This window comes from Micropterus dolomieu, linkage group LG17 (genome assembly GCF_021292245.1).
Source record: "Micropterus dolomieu isolate WLL.071019.BEF.003 ecotype Adirondacks linkage group LG17, ASM2129224v1, whole genome shotgun sequence".
NCBI classification, from domain to species: Eukaryota; Metazoa; Chordata; class Actinopteri; order Centrarchiformes; family Centrarchidae; genus Micropterus; species Micropterus dolomieu.
This window is the reverse complement of record NC_060166.1, coordinates 10,636,375-10,652,273: the sequence shown is the minus strand read 5'-3', so window position 1 is coordinate 10,652,273 and position 15,899 is coordinate 10,636,375. Positions and strand designations below refer to the sequence as shown.

Here is a 15,899-nt window from a genome sequence, read left to right as displayed (position 1 = left end):
ACAGTATATCTACTTGTACCGTACTTTAGCAGTTGCAAAGAGGTACAGATCTTATAGTACAATACATATGTGCTTGATGTGTCTGTAAATTATACTATATATATGGTAACTACTAGCTACAAATGGCCAACTGCACTGAGGATACATCACAGCATCATGACCGTGTTGAACCATCATGATAATGTGCTGGGATTTAGACTACATAAAAACTAGTTAGTGAGCAAGCAGAGAAATTAACAGTGCTGGATAAATGGCTGAAACGTCCGACCTTTGCCACTCTAAGTGGTAGCTGTGCAAATGAAAACTTGATCAAACCTCATGGGAAAAATACAAATAAAAAAATGTATGTATGTATATCCTAGGGCTGAATGATTTTGAAAAAGTATCTACTAATTGCGATTATTTTGACTGATTTATTAGAGGTAATGCTCATTTTTACGTAATTATTCTCACTTTCATTGAAAAATACATTTAAATGACTATGGTGTGATTTTTGCAAGCAGCAAGATGTTTTCTGAAGTCGATAGAAAATGATGTGTGGGCCAGGACATCTCTGCAGCACGACAATCTTTTTTTAAAATGGTATTTTTTGGTACACATTTTGCCTTTAACAAAATAATGCACCTCCAGTGATGTGAAAATTTCAGTGTAGACCACATTGCGATTTCAGTAGGTGACATCAGACTGATCTGATCCCAAAACACTTGTGTGGCAACAGAGCTGACCCTCACCTTGAAAAAGTGACTGCTCGATTGTGGGTTTGTGTGTAGTACATGAGTATGCGTCCAGACCACTGTAGCTGTGGTGCCCATTCAAAACAACAGGATTAAAGGCTGGTGTTTGATTAGATGTTTGTTTTTCTATGTGTGTTTCATTGTAATGAGTAAAGCCGAGGCCACAGTGACATGGGTGAATATGTGTGTGTGTGTGTGTGTGTGTGTGTAATGAATATGACTGAGGGCTTTATCTCTTTTAATCAAGGAAGTAGAAGGATGAAATGCAACACTGATGAGGGGAATGATGTCAACCCAGAAAAGGATATTAACTGTAATGCTGGAGTCTCAGGTCGGTGTATATGTTTATGTGTGATGGGTACATAACACATTACCCTGAAAGAATAAAAAAACAAAGAAGTCACTTTAAATTAGTAATGCTGGAGTCTCACATCGGTGTATATGTTTATGTGTGATGGGTACATAACACATTACCCTGAAAGAATAAAAAAACAAAGAAGTCACTTTAAATTAGTGTTGTATCATCAGACAAAGATGTGTAAAGAGTAGACGTCCTTTTAGAAGTTGATTTAAATTTAGCTCAATGGTCAGACACGTAAAGGAAGAAGTAAATCATATTCCATTAGTAGAATAACAAAGGTGGGATACAAAAAAATATCTAAGTTTGTGTATGTTTATGAAGCAGAAAAGCGAGGCCACAGGGGTGAACATGTCAAAACAAACAGCTCGGAGGGCTAACTACAAAACTGCACACATTCAAATTTACTAACCTAATAAAAATAATAATAGTGTCCAAATTCAAAAATGAGCAGGAAGTCCATTCATCAGATAAAAGAGTTTTTAAGTTGACGTTACCAACACAAATATGGTCTTTTATTGCCATCTAGTGGTGTGACTGGCATCAGCGTTACATCAGGGCTCACAGGACTTTAATCTATGAAGGTTTCAGCTACAGAAGATACATTAGAAAGTATTTAAGAAAGGGTTACTGATCTAGGATTATAGTTATCTTATGGTAATAATGTGCTTTCATTTGAGTGGATTTTGACCATCTGGAAGATGTTCATGGCGTGTGAACATATAAAGACATGTAGCATTTCTTCATTCAAGACGTGCTTAGTGAAGCTATCTGAATATAGAAATCCTCTACCTGCTTTTTTAACATTGAACACGATTCTTTGAGTTTTTGGTGCCTTTCCTGGGTTGTTTCTATTGAAATAAAATTGACTTGGTTTGCGTATGACTCTCAAATCACTTTCCATAGAGGTATAAGCTTAGTGTCAGGGGTATTTCAGCTTTATTATGCACCGTTTGAATTGACTACTTTGTATGTACAATGCGGGTCCAAAGGTGATATATGACTGTTATTTACATCATCTTTCTCCATGCCAGATCCATCAAAACAAACAGTTTAACAAGGACACAGGTAAAGAACAGTTACATCACCATGTTGTAACTCTTCTCTTCACGGAAAATGTTATGACATTATTATTATAATAATTATTTTTATAAAAGCGGGAATGATAAAACAGATTAAAGTGGAAGTGTGTATACCACTGAGACATGGGATTGTGTGTAACATCCATTTATTACCACCTTATATGACAAATCTGGAAATTACAAACATTGTGTAATTGAGACATCATCCTCAACAAAAAAAAAAAAAAAAAAAAAAAAAGAGAAAAAAAATCAAATTGAGCAAAAAAATAAAAATTAAGTTAAAAGGGTGACGAGTCAACCTGAGACGGTATACAGACGATCAACTGATCCGGAGAAAAGAAAGCAATGGGGGGGGGGACGTATACAGAAAACATGACCAGTATTATTTGTCATGCAACACTGATTTACATTACATTTTCACATTTTAATCAGTATCAGTCATTTGGTTTCTAAAAAAATCTTTTTTCACACTTTGAGAGCTTTTGGTTTTGGAGAACATTATAAACCAAGATGAACCTTTGTTAATAAAAAGGTTCTTTATTAGAAAATGAGCCACTACTAAAAAAGGGATCTCTGACACCATACTTGAGCTCTCAAGCTTTGGCTTTAAATAATTAGATGAAACCAATTTCAACACCACAAAAACAGGTGAGGCGAAACTCTTCTGTCAGTTAGGAAAAGAGTGTCTACAAGAGGATCAAACTTTGGTGCCAAAGCAAGTCAGTAGCTTTACATTTCAGTAGAAAAATCTGTTTAAATCTGTTTTTTTTTTGTTCTCTGTAGGTGTTTTAATCTGATTTATCCCCCCATCTCCATGTCATCCACAAATAGTTTAAAGTGAAAAAAATATTAAAAATCCTGTGCATGAGACTTATTTGGAAGGAAATAAAAACCCTAACATAGACAGATGACAGCAATGATCAATAAGGTAATCATAAATCAACTTTTCCAAAGATGCTGATGGATTGTATACAATTTGCTGTGGTGATCAGAGCCAACACTCATGCAGACACATACAGGGACAGAAAATCCAGCCTCGGCCTTCATGAGAAGAGACCAACACTGTCGTCTCTGCACATATCAGAGCGAAGCCGGCAGAGGATAGAAAGCAGGAGGAGAGGACCAGGCAAGTTCTTCTAGCACCCTGCTGCAGAAAAGAGACTAGAGTCCCCCAGCAGACAAATACCCATCCTCTCCTCCTGTCTGTCCCTCCTAAATTTGCATTGTTCTAGGCCTTGTTTTTTTCCTTATACTATCCACAAATCACCCTCTCCCCCACAGAGTCAGGTCAGAAACATTGCAAAATAGGAGCCGTGTGCTTAAGGAGATCTCATCACCAAAGAGTCGGTACATGCACAAAAAGAGAGTACCCTAGAAGTCTGCTGCCAAGAGCACTAAGAAAACCACGACTATACACTGTATCCATAATATAATCAGTTTTCCTCTACACACTACTAACACAGGGAGGGAGAGGGGGAGGGAGAAGGTGAGGGGCTAAGGAGGGCGAGACAGACTGGTGAAGGAAGGGCAGGAAGAGGTGAAAAGGAGAAAGACCAAGAGGAGGAGAAACGTTTAAGCGCGTTCCCCACGGATACGACGTGCCAGCTGGATGTCTTTGGGCATGATGGTGACACGCTTGGCGTGGATGGCGCACAGGTTGGTGTCCTCAAACAGACCCACCAGGTAGGCCTCGCTAGCCTCCTGCAGAGAAGGAAATGCAACAGTTGTCAGTAGAGCTAAAATGACTGGCTGATCAAGTGATTGATCACTTTTGGCTTTGGTAACTTTAATATGGGTGACTGTAGATAGTTGTTGCAATTTTAGACTAATTTAACACCAAAGATATGTACAGTGACGTCTTTATTAGACCTGCTTATAGAGACATGCATTTGGACAATCTGTATATATATGTATGTACAGTAAAAGTACTTTACTGCTGCTCTCATCTGAACTTTAAAAATTGTCCAGCCTTTACTATATCATTCACATACAGTTAGGTTTACATTTAGGATTCTTTAATTAAAGATCCAGCTTTAAGTGCCTAGTGTGGATCTGATTGTAATGCAGACCTGTAGAGCTCCGATGGCTGCGCTCTGAAAACGCAGATCCGTCTTGAAGTCCTGGGCGATTTCTCTCACCAGGCGCTGGAAGGGCAGCTTGCGGATCAGCAGCTCGGTAGACTTCTGATAACGACGGATCTCACGCAGAGCCACAGTACCAGGCCTTCACAATACATAAAAAATGTTATGTGCTGAGGATATGGGAAGAATATGTTTTTTGTATCAAATACATCAATGTCAAACAACACAAAGCAGGATACCTATAGCTGGTTTAGTTAAAGTTTATAATCAAAGGTCTGAGCATTTCTTTTTGTACTCCTTTGTGTTCTAGAAACATTTTAATGTTATTTTCACCATATAAGTTTTTCACTATATGGTTTAGGATTTCTGTCTGACCTAAAACACAGTGAAAACACTTATCTGGGAGCTGTTATTGCCTGTCTCACCTGTAACGATGGGGCTTCTTGACACCACCAGTAGAAGGGGCGCTTTTGCGAGCAGCCTTTGTGGCCAGCTGTTTACGGGGGGCTTTGCCTCCAGTGGACTTACGGGCAGTCTGCTTGGTACGGGCCATGGCTACTAAAGATCACCTACAGAAGACAGATAAATAAAGAAGAAGTGTTCAATTATTTAGTGTGCACAACATGCTCCATGGTCAAGAGTTCTCCTTGTAAGTATTCTCCTGATTTCTTGTACAAATGCTTTAACTGCACCAATAATGCGAACATGCTAACAGACAAGTAAAATATTAGTTCATTACTGGTTTTTTTTGGTTTGATACTTCTGCACTTGAGGTGAAACCACTGTTGTTGAAGACACTTCCTAAATACAGATTATTAGCCCTCTCAACGCCACTTATGCTCAAGATACATTTTGTATTATATAGTTTTAAAAACTGCAACAGGCAACTTAAAATAAGTTAACTTTTTGGGTAAATAAACATACAAGACATTCCCTATCACTATCAGCCCGACACACGTCAATCAAAGATGAACGACGATTCTATTGGCTAGCAAACCAAACGGTCTCTAAAAATATAACCTATGAGCCAATCAGTATGCAGAGTCTTCGAAGTAGGCGGGCTCTACAGCTGCCTTCCACTCCTGTTGCTAGGCCCGCCTACCCCGCTCTGATGATGGCGGCGGTTCGATGCGCAAACGGGATAAAGACCCAGGGCAGAAGAGCAAAGGAGTAGCACATAAACAACTTCAGTTTTACAAATAACCGCTGTTCCAGTCTATCGGGAAATGAGAGAACAACACAGAAAACATTTCAAGGAACTCATACGTACACATAGCAGAGCTGAAAGGTCCCTAACGGCTGCGTAGGACCGAGCTGAACCGGCGCATAATTTGAAACAGAATTTCCCCTGATCTGAACGGCTGCAGTAAAGACTGCATTTCACCGTCGTTTCGACAGCCGTGTTTGTTATTTTCTCACACGACAAAATTAGAGGTTTTTCATAGTTATATGTGCCTACAAATTACAAAAAAAATCAACTTAAAAATACAAAGTTCATTCACAGACACAGTGGCATATTTCGAGAGGCTTACCTAGGGGGAAAGTGAGTATAAGTCGTGAGAAATGTTTCGCTTGTCTCTATTTTCTTCTTCGTATCCACAATGGGAAGCAGCGTCCAGCGGGAAAATGGCCGCCGCGTCAATCATCTGTCCCACAATGCAACAGCGTTCACAACATTTCTGTGGTCACTCTTATGAGTTTGGCGCTGGTCAACATGCGGTAATTACTTTGACTGCGTTTTATTGATATTTAGGGAACAGGTCGGCGCTTGAAATCTTGATCAGTTGACGAGGAATTACTAGGTGTTGCTGCTGTTAGAAGAGTTCAGCCGTTCTCTAGACTCAAACCGAAAGTTTGATATTTTGCATTTAAAAGTTAGTCGTACGTTTTAGTGTTTTTCAAATGCGGATTGAAAGCGCTGTAATTGATCACAATCAATGTGACAAATCCTTCAAGTATGTTTAGAAATTACTATAAAAATCAAGAAACCACCCCATACATCGTCAAGGCTGATTGTTCATCTGTAACGTTACATGTCTTTTTTATTTTTTATTTTTTTCAAGATACCCCAAAAAAGTAAGTTTGTCTCGGGAAAAAGTTCTGTTGGATTCAGTTTACAATAAAAAGGGTTTCAGTGAAAGTTTCCCCCTGGATTTTATTTAAATATCAGAATGAAATGCTCATTATTACCTCAGCTACATTATGCAATTGAAACTTTTTGGTATATAGCATTTATCTATAGGATGAGTGAAAATAGAAATGTACTACATGTGTGCATAAGAATGTGAAGTAGGGCTACAACTATTAGTTGTTTAGTGAAAAATGTCCATCACAATTTCCTAAAGTCCACAGTGACTTCCAATTGCTTGTTTCGGATGTCCAACAGCCCAAAACTCAAAGAACGTTAATTTATGCTCACAACAAAAAATCCTCATAAATGAGAAGTTGGGATTGTGGAATGTTTTTACACATTTTCTTGGAAAATGACAAGAGAATAACAAAGTTGTTGCAGATTAATTTTCTGTCCAACTGTTTCAGCTCACATTTGAAAAGTATTTTAGTGTTGATATTCACTCACAGCTGATTTAACCACAAGAATCTGTTTATTATGTTTGTGTTTGAATTCCGGAGTACAAATATTTTTCTTTCAAAAATGGCTGAAACCATAAATCAAAGACACAGTAGAAATAAAATTAGGTTACCATATCAACCTGAGAGAGGAACAAAAAGTCAAAACATTACCTGGACATAATAACGTGGCTGAAAACTCAAAATACGATCAACATAGGTCTGCTACATATATGCCGCTTGTAATCTGCCAAAAATGCAGTGTCATCATAGCACAACGACGTTTCTAATTGACAACCAGAATCTGACTTTTGTATTTTGATACATTAAACAGTAGAAATACACCATTATTGTAAAAAAGAAAAATCACTACTTTTACAACAAATTTCTATTCTTTTTTTTTTAAAAGAGAAGAAAAGAAATCAGAAGACCCATTATATCAATGTATATGTCCGTCTGAAGATGAAGATGTCTCAACCTTAATGCTATTTCTTATGCTCAATTCACATCACACTATTATTGGCTTGCAAAAACACCTTTTTCATAGAGATAAGGCATTCCTTTGAGCTAGCAAGTTAGAAGTGAGTGAGTGTAATTCAGAGTGCTTCAAAGTTTCAAACATACATGAAGATATCTCTAAGGAAACTGCTACTAGTAGCACCAAAGAAGACATGATCACACATTTTACGGTTATCACAATCATATGATATATATAGAACCTCAAACCAAACTACTAATTAAGTATAGAGGCAGGAAAGGGATAGAAAGAGTGGTGAAGGGACAAGAGGACAGCGTATAACAAATAAGAAAACATTTTAAGCGCGTTCCCCACGGATGCGACGTGCCAGCTGGATGTCTTTGGGCATGATGGTGACACGCTTGGCGTGGATGGCGCACAGGTTGGTGTCCTCAAACAGACCCACCAGGTAGGCCTCGCTAGCCTCCTGCAGATGGCAGAGTCAAAGCATTGGTGTTTAGTTGGACTGATGAAACATGCTATTAGGTTAACAATTTTCTACAGTGGCCGCTGCTGACCTGCAGAGCTCCGATGGCTGCGCTCTGGAAACGCAGATCTGTCTTGAAGTCCTGTGCGATTTCTCTCACCAGGCGCTGGAAGGGCAGCTTGCGGATCAGCAGTTCAGTGGACTTCTGATAACGACGGATCTCACGCAGAGCCACAGTACCAGGCCTGGAGAGGAGACGCACACACTAACATGAGCAAAATTTTAAATTGAATTCAACAGAACACTTTTTCATCTTTGCACCTCGGCATATTGTAAGTAGTCTTTGACTACTTGTAGGAGTCTGAGAGAGTCCAGGGTAAAGAATATCAGTTCCACTCAAGAGATGCTTTCTCCCCATAACGGTCCAAAATGCACCATATACACAGACTGTGTTTTGTGACAAAGTTTGCTAATAGAGTAATTAGTACATTAGTAGTGCATTAATAAGAGAACTAAAATATGTCCCCAAAGAGCTTCCTGTGAGCTGGAGGAAAACTACTGAATCCATCTGTAAGTCAGTTGAGTTTTAGGTTAAATCCACATATGTACAGCCTCTTGTGTTGTTTATCTTTCCAGCAATAACAGAAGAACAATGTGAGCTCTCACCTGTAACGATGGGGCTTCTTGACACCACCAGTAGAAGGGGCACTCTTACGAGCAGCCTTTGTGGCCAGCTGTTTACGTGGGGCTTTGCCTCCAGTGGACTTACGGGCAGTCTGCTTGGTACGGGCCATGGCTAATAAAGATCACCTGAGGGCACATTACAAAGTTTGCTTTGATAAAGTAACTACAAAGCATTTTGAGGCACATGTGCAACGGAATAGTTTAAGGGTACAGGATATAAAGGATAAAAATGTAATTTTTCAGTTGTTTACAATTGTTTACAATACAATTGTGTTTTAGGCCTTTACATCAACATCACAGACTCTACTCTTCAGTTAGAGTGAGTTACACAAAACAAATCCGCATCAGTAGCCTCCGTTTTTTCAAGTTATATCCCAGGCAGCTTATGCAATGACTGTAGTAAGGAGGACAGCGAAAGCATCGAATCATAGCAGACCTCTTTATAGTCTGGACCAATCACCTCCCGAATACGAGCCCGTGGGGCGGGATGTTGTGAATCCCTCGACCAATCACAGCAAGGTGACTGCCCGACAACACCCGCCCCTTGCGCATTGAACGTGGGTTTGTTCGCTTCTTCACAGGGTGCTCTCCGGCTGCGCAGAAGCCTTGATTTTTTATTCAGAATGAGCTATTTTGAAGGAAACGAGGCGACACCGCCCCCACCAGCTGTCCGGAGTCCGCAAACGAGCACACCTAAAGATGATGGCTGGCTGCTGGCTAGAAGAATGTAAACGGGAAGGAAAAATCGTTGTAGTAAACGATGACGGTGATGATAAAAACGACGGAAGAATATAAAAACCGCGGCATGAAACTGGAATATACTTTTTGAAAATGACACTAGACATGTCAGGGGATCAATTGATGAACAATATTTTGTCAGATGACCCCTCAATTTAGGCGCATTTCCGAGTCAAATTCGAGCAGATCACGAATGCCTTTTAGGTCCCCGACTCCCCGAGCAGGCAGATAATAGCTCGGCTGCTCTGCGTTTTCTTTTTCACCGAAAATAAACGAAAATACACGTCCATCAGACAACTAACATGACATTAAATGATAGATTAGAGTTTTATTGAAACGGTGATACTTACCTTTGAAAACTTAGTGAAAGATTGCGGCTTAAAAATGGGAATTTATTGTTGAGTCTCTAAAGCGTTGTTCTCGCAATAAAACGAAGAGGGCAAAAAAAAGGAAAAAGAACATAGGAGAGCAACAGGAGACACGTTTCCCATGATGCATTTGGGACAAAACACATTACATACATGCAGCAACATGATAAACAAGTGCATGACCACACTCACGTGCAATGTCGGGAGTTTATCTGAATCTTGATTATTGACAGTTTTGTTAGTTTGGGTGATTAGTATTATTAGTGTTTTATTAAATATATTTTACCTGGAAAGAAAAAGGCAATTAAAGCACTCTCAATATTGGAGTGAGAATATAAAGTGAGTGGCATTTAGTAACGTTACTTTTATCTTTAAACACAATTTTCACGTTTTTTTATTTTATTTAGTATGCAATTTAATATAAAGATTATGATTAAAACCAATCTATAAATACTCTTGTTATGACTATCACAAAACTATGTTAATGTACTCATTGTGTTGTAAATAAAAATAATTATAGCCTTATAAAATATGATACTATGAAACAAAACCCCACAAGTTTAAACTTTTATTTACATTTATAGCATTGACTGTATCTGTCCTACAGGGGGCGCCACCACCTTCACTCCGCCACAAAAGAAGAAGGAACGTGTTTCTCTCTCAGTCTCCCAACATGGCGGCGGCCAGGAGGTTGAAACGCGTGGCTGCTTCACAGCCAGGTTTTCTAAATTTTAAGTCCTCTTCAGACACTTCAGACCCGGCCAGTAGTCGGAGGAAACGTGTGAACAAGAACAAGAAAAAGAACTGGAACAAACACAGCGACATAAACGATGTAGATGCGTTTTTAGAAGACGTCCGACACCAGGAGAGGACCACAGGGTGAGTTTAGATACGTTTCCATATGCGGGGAGCACGAACAGTGAGGTACCGATGAAGTTAACGTTAAACCAAAACCCAAAACCCAAAACACGTGTCCACCACGAGGTTATTTGTGATACAGGACATTTTGTGGACGTTTTACAGGTTTATGTTCAAATGTTGGCTGTATCTTTTTAGTTTGGCCAGTCCTGTTTTGTTATGGCATTTTATTAACGTTACTCCCCTAACCATTTTGATGGAGACAGTGTCGCAGTATCCAGCTTGGTGAAATAAATTCCAGGAAATTCAAGTTTATTTGCCAAACAACAAGTCTAGTCAACTAGTGCTGAAGGCCCAATGTGCTGTGGACTGCTTGTTGCCTGTAAAAGACTCCATTGTGTTTCACATGAATGCCACAAATTGTGAAATTCATGTCAGGCCATTTGTTTTGTTTTTTTATTTTAATTTAGAATTGAAGAGAGTACCAGTACAAACTGCTGAAATGATTATTCAGTTAGTTGATGACTGTCGATTAACCATTCAAACCTTTTATCAAGCAAACATTAAAACCATGTGCAGGTTCCAGATCCCAAATATGGGGATTTGATGCTTTTGTTTCTTATGTATCATTGTAAATTGAATATCTTGGGGATTTGGTAGGGCTGGGCGATATTGTATTGCAATAACTGTTGTTATTGTTTTATTATTCAGCCCTAGGATTTGGACTATTGGCCGGACCAAACAAGCTATTTAAAGATGTCACATTGGTCTCTTGGAACTTATCATTGGCATTTTATTTTACTATCTTGTTTTATACAATAAATGGTTAGTCATTTACTTGAAAACAGATGAATTGATCATGAGAATCATTGTTGTTAGATGAAACGTTGGAAAAAGCAGTTTCTAGTCTAAATTAAACATGATGTGATCTTTATATATTTCAGAGGTCTGCTGTCTGAGAAGTCAGATGACAGTTTGTTCTTTTTGGATGTTGGGCCACCAAAGAAAGCTGAACAGAAAGGTAAATATGCAATTGAGTAGAAATTGCATGAAATTTACATGAGCAACTTATCATTTTAATAGTTGTTTTTCTCAAATCCTTCTATAAATACATATATAAATGTGTGCCTGAATCAAAATAATCTCTTTCTCTGTGAAGTAGCAGAGCCTGTCGAGGGGAGGAAACGGAAAGGGAAGGCGTCACGTCCTCTGAGGATAGACTTGATCCTGCAGCATGATTCCCTCGTTCCACCACCTAAAGAGTCAGTCTCCATCATGGCCCTTTGTGCTTTACTATTCTTCTATGGCTAAATTCAGCATCCTTAACTATCAAGACACTGTCAAGAGAAAAAGAGCCCAGGTTCCTTTTCAAATGTTCTTTTCTAGCTTTTTGTTAAAACAGCCGTTGAACTGCTCTTACTCGCCACCAGACTCTATTGGAAAAATAATAACTTTACCCTGCAGATCGTTTAAATTCACACTGGACAAAGACTAAATAAAACTCAGTAAAACCGTTAGTCAATCCACTGTTCCAACAATCACCAACTCTGGTTTGGTCGAAATAATACAGTGTTAGATCAGATGAGACAGACCGGCCACAAGGGATGAACCGAAATGAAAATTCTCAGCCGAAGCCAAAACCAAATGCAATGCAATGGGGGGGTGGGGGTTTGGCGAACAAGAACATTAACATTTTTGCCATTTTTTTTTACCACTGCATAAATTGAATACTCAAAATGTGCTTTTTACTCAGTGTTTCCAACAGGATTTGGAGAGACTATGGTGGGTGGGTCCGAGGCCCGAGATGGTCCAGTAAAGTAAATTACATGTGTCCATTTACTTTTAATGTATCCTCGCACTAAATTCATCAACTCTGACCCAATTTGATAAATAATGTTGTATGTGGTTCTTGTATCGCGTAACATGAAGACTTCATGGCCTCTCTTCAGATAGGACTCTCAAACTGCAACACATGTCTTTGTAAAGAGAGGAAATGACAGGATAAAGTCGCTAACCTGCCTGTCAGCTCGTTCTGGTCCATTTCAGTTACCATAAAGGCTTGAATACGTGTGCACTCCAAATGTAGGTGCGGCTAGCTTAATCGTCTTCTCAAAGCAGTTCAGATCGTTTGTTGCCTTTCCTTAGAAGTCAGCCATAGATGGAGTGGATGTGCTAGGAGACAATACAACAGAATTTTTGCGTCTTTCTCTGACACTTTAAAATGCTTCCACACTGCTGATATGTCAACGTAATTGTTCGGTAAAAATTAATCAGTCTTTTGACTTATTAGTGCTTTTTGTGATGTTTTTGGCCGATTAATTTCGGTGGCAGAACATTCGGTGCATCCCTACCAGCTACCAAAACAAAGAACAGATAAGCTCTGACACGTCGCCGTTGTTGTCTGTAAAGGTTCATGTTGTTTTTGGAGCGACCTTGTATGTGTCTGTTAAATCAGAGCATTTAAAAAAATATATTTAAAAATCAGCCTGGCATTTGTTTATTTTAATGTTGTTGTCCGCTGATGATCCCATCCTTGCGCTCCCAGTATTTCCTTCATGGGAATGTGAAGAGAACCCACAGGAGCTCAGGAGACTGTTGTGTAAATGGTGTCCTGGGATCTGAGGATATGCAAACATGCATCATGAAGTAGTGTCAAATCAAACAGGCCTAAACATCTAGTGTGGTAGTTGCTGCTTTTGCTACTCTTCATCATATTGGCTGTTTCCTTTACCTCCTCCTTTCAGTGTGCTGGCCTATCAGCAACCCAATGCCAAGAAACTCCGTCGCATTGCCCAGAAGGCCGAGCAGCTGGCAGCCAAAGGTGTGGTGCCACGGAGACAGAAACAGCTGCTGACCAGACGGCCGGTCAACAGGGCGACCAAGAAGGCAGTGACAGAGGCCAACAACAACCCAGACAGAGACTTTTACGACATATGGGGACAAGAGTGTGAGTTTGAGTGCTGTGTGTGTTTGTATCCGTCTATCCAGTGATGATCGCATCCTTGCGCTCCCAGTATTTCCTTCATGGGAATGTGAAGACCAACATGGAGCTCAGACAACCGTTGGGTTAACGGTCATCTGGGATCTGAGGATACTCATGAACATCTATAGAGTTAATGCTAAGATTCAAATGTCAAAATAGGGATGTTGGTAATAAATTGTTAATCATTGTTAAGAATTTGATAAAGGATATTAACCTAAAAAATGTTGGACCATGGGCTCCCATGTGGGAGTTAGTCTAAACCTAAGCTGCATTTATCATATAGTTGGGATAAGTGTACAGTATGCTCCATAAGCTAATGTTATCAGAACCTGAGATGTGGGGCAAGTGAACAAATATTTGAGTTCTTCAGCTCAACTAAGACTCTTGTGTCTGCCAGCTGAGGGTGATCAGGGGAATCCAAAAGAGGAAGCCACCAGGGTTCTAGTTTATTTTCTGAAATGGTGGATGCTTGCCCATTTGCAGTGTCCAGTGCCGTACACGGGGCCTGTGAAATGTCCATTTAGGTCACCACAACTAAAATGTGTTAGCATAGTCACACTCATTAATTGTAAAGACCAATCTTTCTGCCAGCTGTACTACCTAAAAACCTGACAACATGCAGTAATCTGGACTGATCGTAGATGTGCAACTACATTATTCTGAAAATGTGGACTTAAACTAAGGTTTGCTGCCAAGTTCCGATCAGCTGTCTTTAGTACATGTAGGTACTCATATATTGGTCATACATTTTCTTTTTAACGTAGCCAAAGATGCAGCTGACCCCTGGTACCTTCAGCAGACGGGCAAGCAGCGTGTTAAGGTAAGACTTGTTGTTGTTGTGAGAGATGTAAGTGACTGGTTACAAAGTAAACATCAACCTGCAGTTCGATTTCCTGAGCCAGAGACTAATATTTCATAGATGTAATATATTATGTGTGGCGGTTTGAGTTTGACTAATGTGGCTGCATCACTGTTTTGTCAGCGTCCAGAGAAGTTGAATGAGAAGCCATCCGTGCTTCCTGCTGTGGAGGTGATCGCTCCCGGAGGATCCTACAACCCAGACTTCTTCTCCCATCAGGTAAGTCACGACTCTACAGGCTTACTAATAGCTGCAGCTCATTTATGCAGATTTATCTTATGATAAAAGTTGTTTTTAAAATTTCAAAAACAATAACCTGTTGTTCAGCATTTATCTTGTTACAATGACCTGCGCTGGCTGTTAATCTGTCACCTCCCTCTCTCCGTGAACCCAGGCCTTGCTGCTGGAGGCCCATGAGGTGGAGGTCAAGAAACAAAAGGAAGAAGACAAAATAGCAAAACAGCTGGCTGTCAACAGAGAAGACACAGCAACAGAGGTACAGATGATTATTCCAGCTTGTCCATCGGATTTAGTTTATTCTTAATGCTGTGGAAGTTCAGATCTGTGATTTTTATCTAACATGTGTTTGTGTGTCCTGCAGGAGACAGTTTTCAGAGAGCAGGTGGAAGGCCTGGTAGAAGAAGAGAATGAAGAAGAGGCTCCTAATGAGGAAGAGGAGGATGTGGCAGTGGGAGCCATCTCGCTGGCACTGAAGAAGACTGAGAGACAGAGGAAGAAAGAGAGGGCAGACAAAATTAAGGTACATGCTTGATATTTTGAAGAAGTTTACTTCAGAAACGCTTCAGTTCAGTGATTTCTACTATACAAGTACTCATACACATTCATAGGCACGTTTAAACTGTTCATGTCAAAGAGCAATGGTGTGATAGCAGCTGTGAATACAGGCACCACTTCATTGATCCATCATTCCATGTAATGAAGCGTTTTGAAGTGACTCTTGAGACTGAACAAGAAAATAGTTATCTGGTAAATGCATTTTAGCTTTTAATTTAAAACAGATAATAATATTAATAATAATAATAATAATAATCTTTATTTGTAGAGCACTTTTCAAAAACAAGTTACAAAGTGCTTTAACAAGTGTAAAGACAATAATACCCAAAAGACAATAATACAAAAACAATACAAGATAAAAGCAAGAAAACATTGAAAAGACTAAAATACACGTTTAAGATAAATATAAAATTAGTAAAATAGAATAAAATAAAAGGGATAAAATAAAATCGAATAAAAATCGGGAAAAGCTCTCCTATAAAAGTATGTTTTAAGAAGGGACTTAAAAGAGTTCACTGACTCAGCTGACCTGATTTCCTCGGGCAGGCTGTTCCAGAGCCTCGGGGCCCTGACAGCAAACGCTCTGTCCCCTTTAGTTTTCAGTCGAGACTCTGGAACAGACAACAGACCTCTGCCCGAGGATCTCAAGGTACGTGCTGGTGCGTATGGGACTAAAAGGTCAGAAATATAACAAGGCGAGAGGCCATGAAGAGCTTTAAAAGTGATCAATAGAATTTTAAAGTCAATTCTAAAACATACTGGGAGCCAGTGTAATGAAGCTAAAATAGGAGTAATGTGGTCATATTTCTTTGTTCTGGTTAAAAGCCTGGCAGCTGAGTTCTGGACA

The 15,899-nt window shown here is 39.5% G+C and overlaps 3 protein-coding genes across 4 annotated transcripts in view; 1 reads left to right on the top strand and 2 right to left on the bottom strand.

Annotated features, from left to right (window-relative positions):
* Window positions 1–2,303: 2,303 nt before the first annotated feature.
* Window positions 2,304–5,944, bottom strand: LOC123985908 (histone H3.3A). The gene is made up of 4 exons (XM_046073890.1): window positions 5,788–5,944; window positions 4,681–4,824; window positions 4,244–4,397; window positions 2,304–3,875 (listed from the first exon to the last, which is right to left on the bottom strand). Exons 2-4 carry the CDS (start codon window positions 4,806–4,808, stop codon window positions 3,747–3,749), a joined length of 411 nt encoding a protein of 136 aa, XP_045929846.1. The 5' UTR covers window positions 4,809–4,824; window positions 5,788–5,944; the 3' UTR covers window positions 2,304–3,746.
* An 895-nt stretch (window positions 5,945–6,839) lies between these two features.
* Window positions 6,840–9,672, bottom strand: LOC123985909 (histone H3.3A). The gene is made up of 4 exons (XM_046073891.1): window positions 9,540–9,672; window positions 8,434–8,577; window positions 7,859–8,012; window positions 6,840–7,767 (listed from the first exon to the last, which is right to left on the bottom strand). Exons 2-4 carry the CDS (start codon window positions 8,559–8,561, stop codon window positions 7,639–7,641), a joined length of 411 nt encoding a protein of 136 aa, XP_045929847.1. The 5' UTR covers window positions 8,562–8,577; window positions 9,540–9,672; the 3' UTR covers window positions 6,840–7,638.
* The window catches only part of nop53 (NOP53 ribosome biogenesis factor), an 11,841-nt gene continuing 5,138 nt past the window's right edge, over window positions 9,197–15,899 (top strand). Inside the window, exons 1-9 of one of the 2 annotated variants that reach the window (XM_046073889.1) lie at window positions 9,197–9,217; window positions 10,165–10,436; window positions 11,360–11,436; window positions 11,578–11,677; window positions 13,160–13,362; window positions 14,163–14,218; window positions 14,381–14,476; window positions 14,652–14,753; window positions 14,859–15,017. In XM_046073889.1, the coding sequence (XP_045929845.1) occupies window positions 9,212–9,217; window positions 10,165–10,436; window positions 11,360–11,436; window positions 11,578–11,677; window positions 13,160–13,362; window positions 14,163–14,218; window positions 14,381–14,476; window positions 14,652–14,753; window positions 14,859–15,017 (1,071 nt within the window). In that variant the 5' untranslated portion in view covers window positions 9,197–9,211. Of the gene's footprint in view, window positions 9,218–10,164; window positions 10,437–11,359; window positions 11,437–11,574; window positions 11,678–13,159; window positions 13,363–14,162; window positions 14,219–14,380; window positions 14,477–14,651; window positions 14,754–14,858; window positions 15,018–15,899 lie in introns of both variants that reach the window. The other variant, XM_046073888.1, reaches the window with a different exon arrangement.

Coding starts and splice junctions, on each gene's coding strand:
- LOC123985908 (XM_046073890.1), bottom strand. CDS start 4,808: ATGGCCCGTACCAAGCAGACTGCCCGTAAGTCCACTGGAGGCAAAGCC. Junction 4,398..4,680: donor AAGAAGCCCCATCGTTACAG/GTGAGACAGGCA, acceptor TGTATTGTGAAG/GCCTGGTACTGTGGCTCTGC. Junction 3,876..4,243: donor CAGCCATCGGAGCTCTACAG/GTCTGCATTACA, acceptor CCTTCTCTGCAG/GAGGCTAGCGAGGCCTACCT.
- LOC123985909 (XM_046073891.1), bottom strand. CDS start 8,561: ATGGCCCGTACCAAGCAGACTGCCCGTAAGTCCACTGGAGGCAAAGCC. Junction 8,013..8,433: donor AAGAAGCCCCATCGTTACAG/GTGAGAGCTCAC, acceptor TCTCCTCTCCAG/GCCTGGTACTGTGGCTCTGC. Junction 7,768..7,858: donor CAGCCATCGGAGCTCTGCAG/GTCAGCAGCGGC, acceptor TGCCATCTGCAG/GAGGCTAGCGAGGCCTACCT.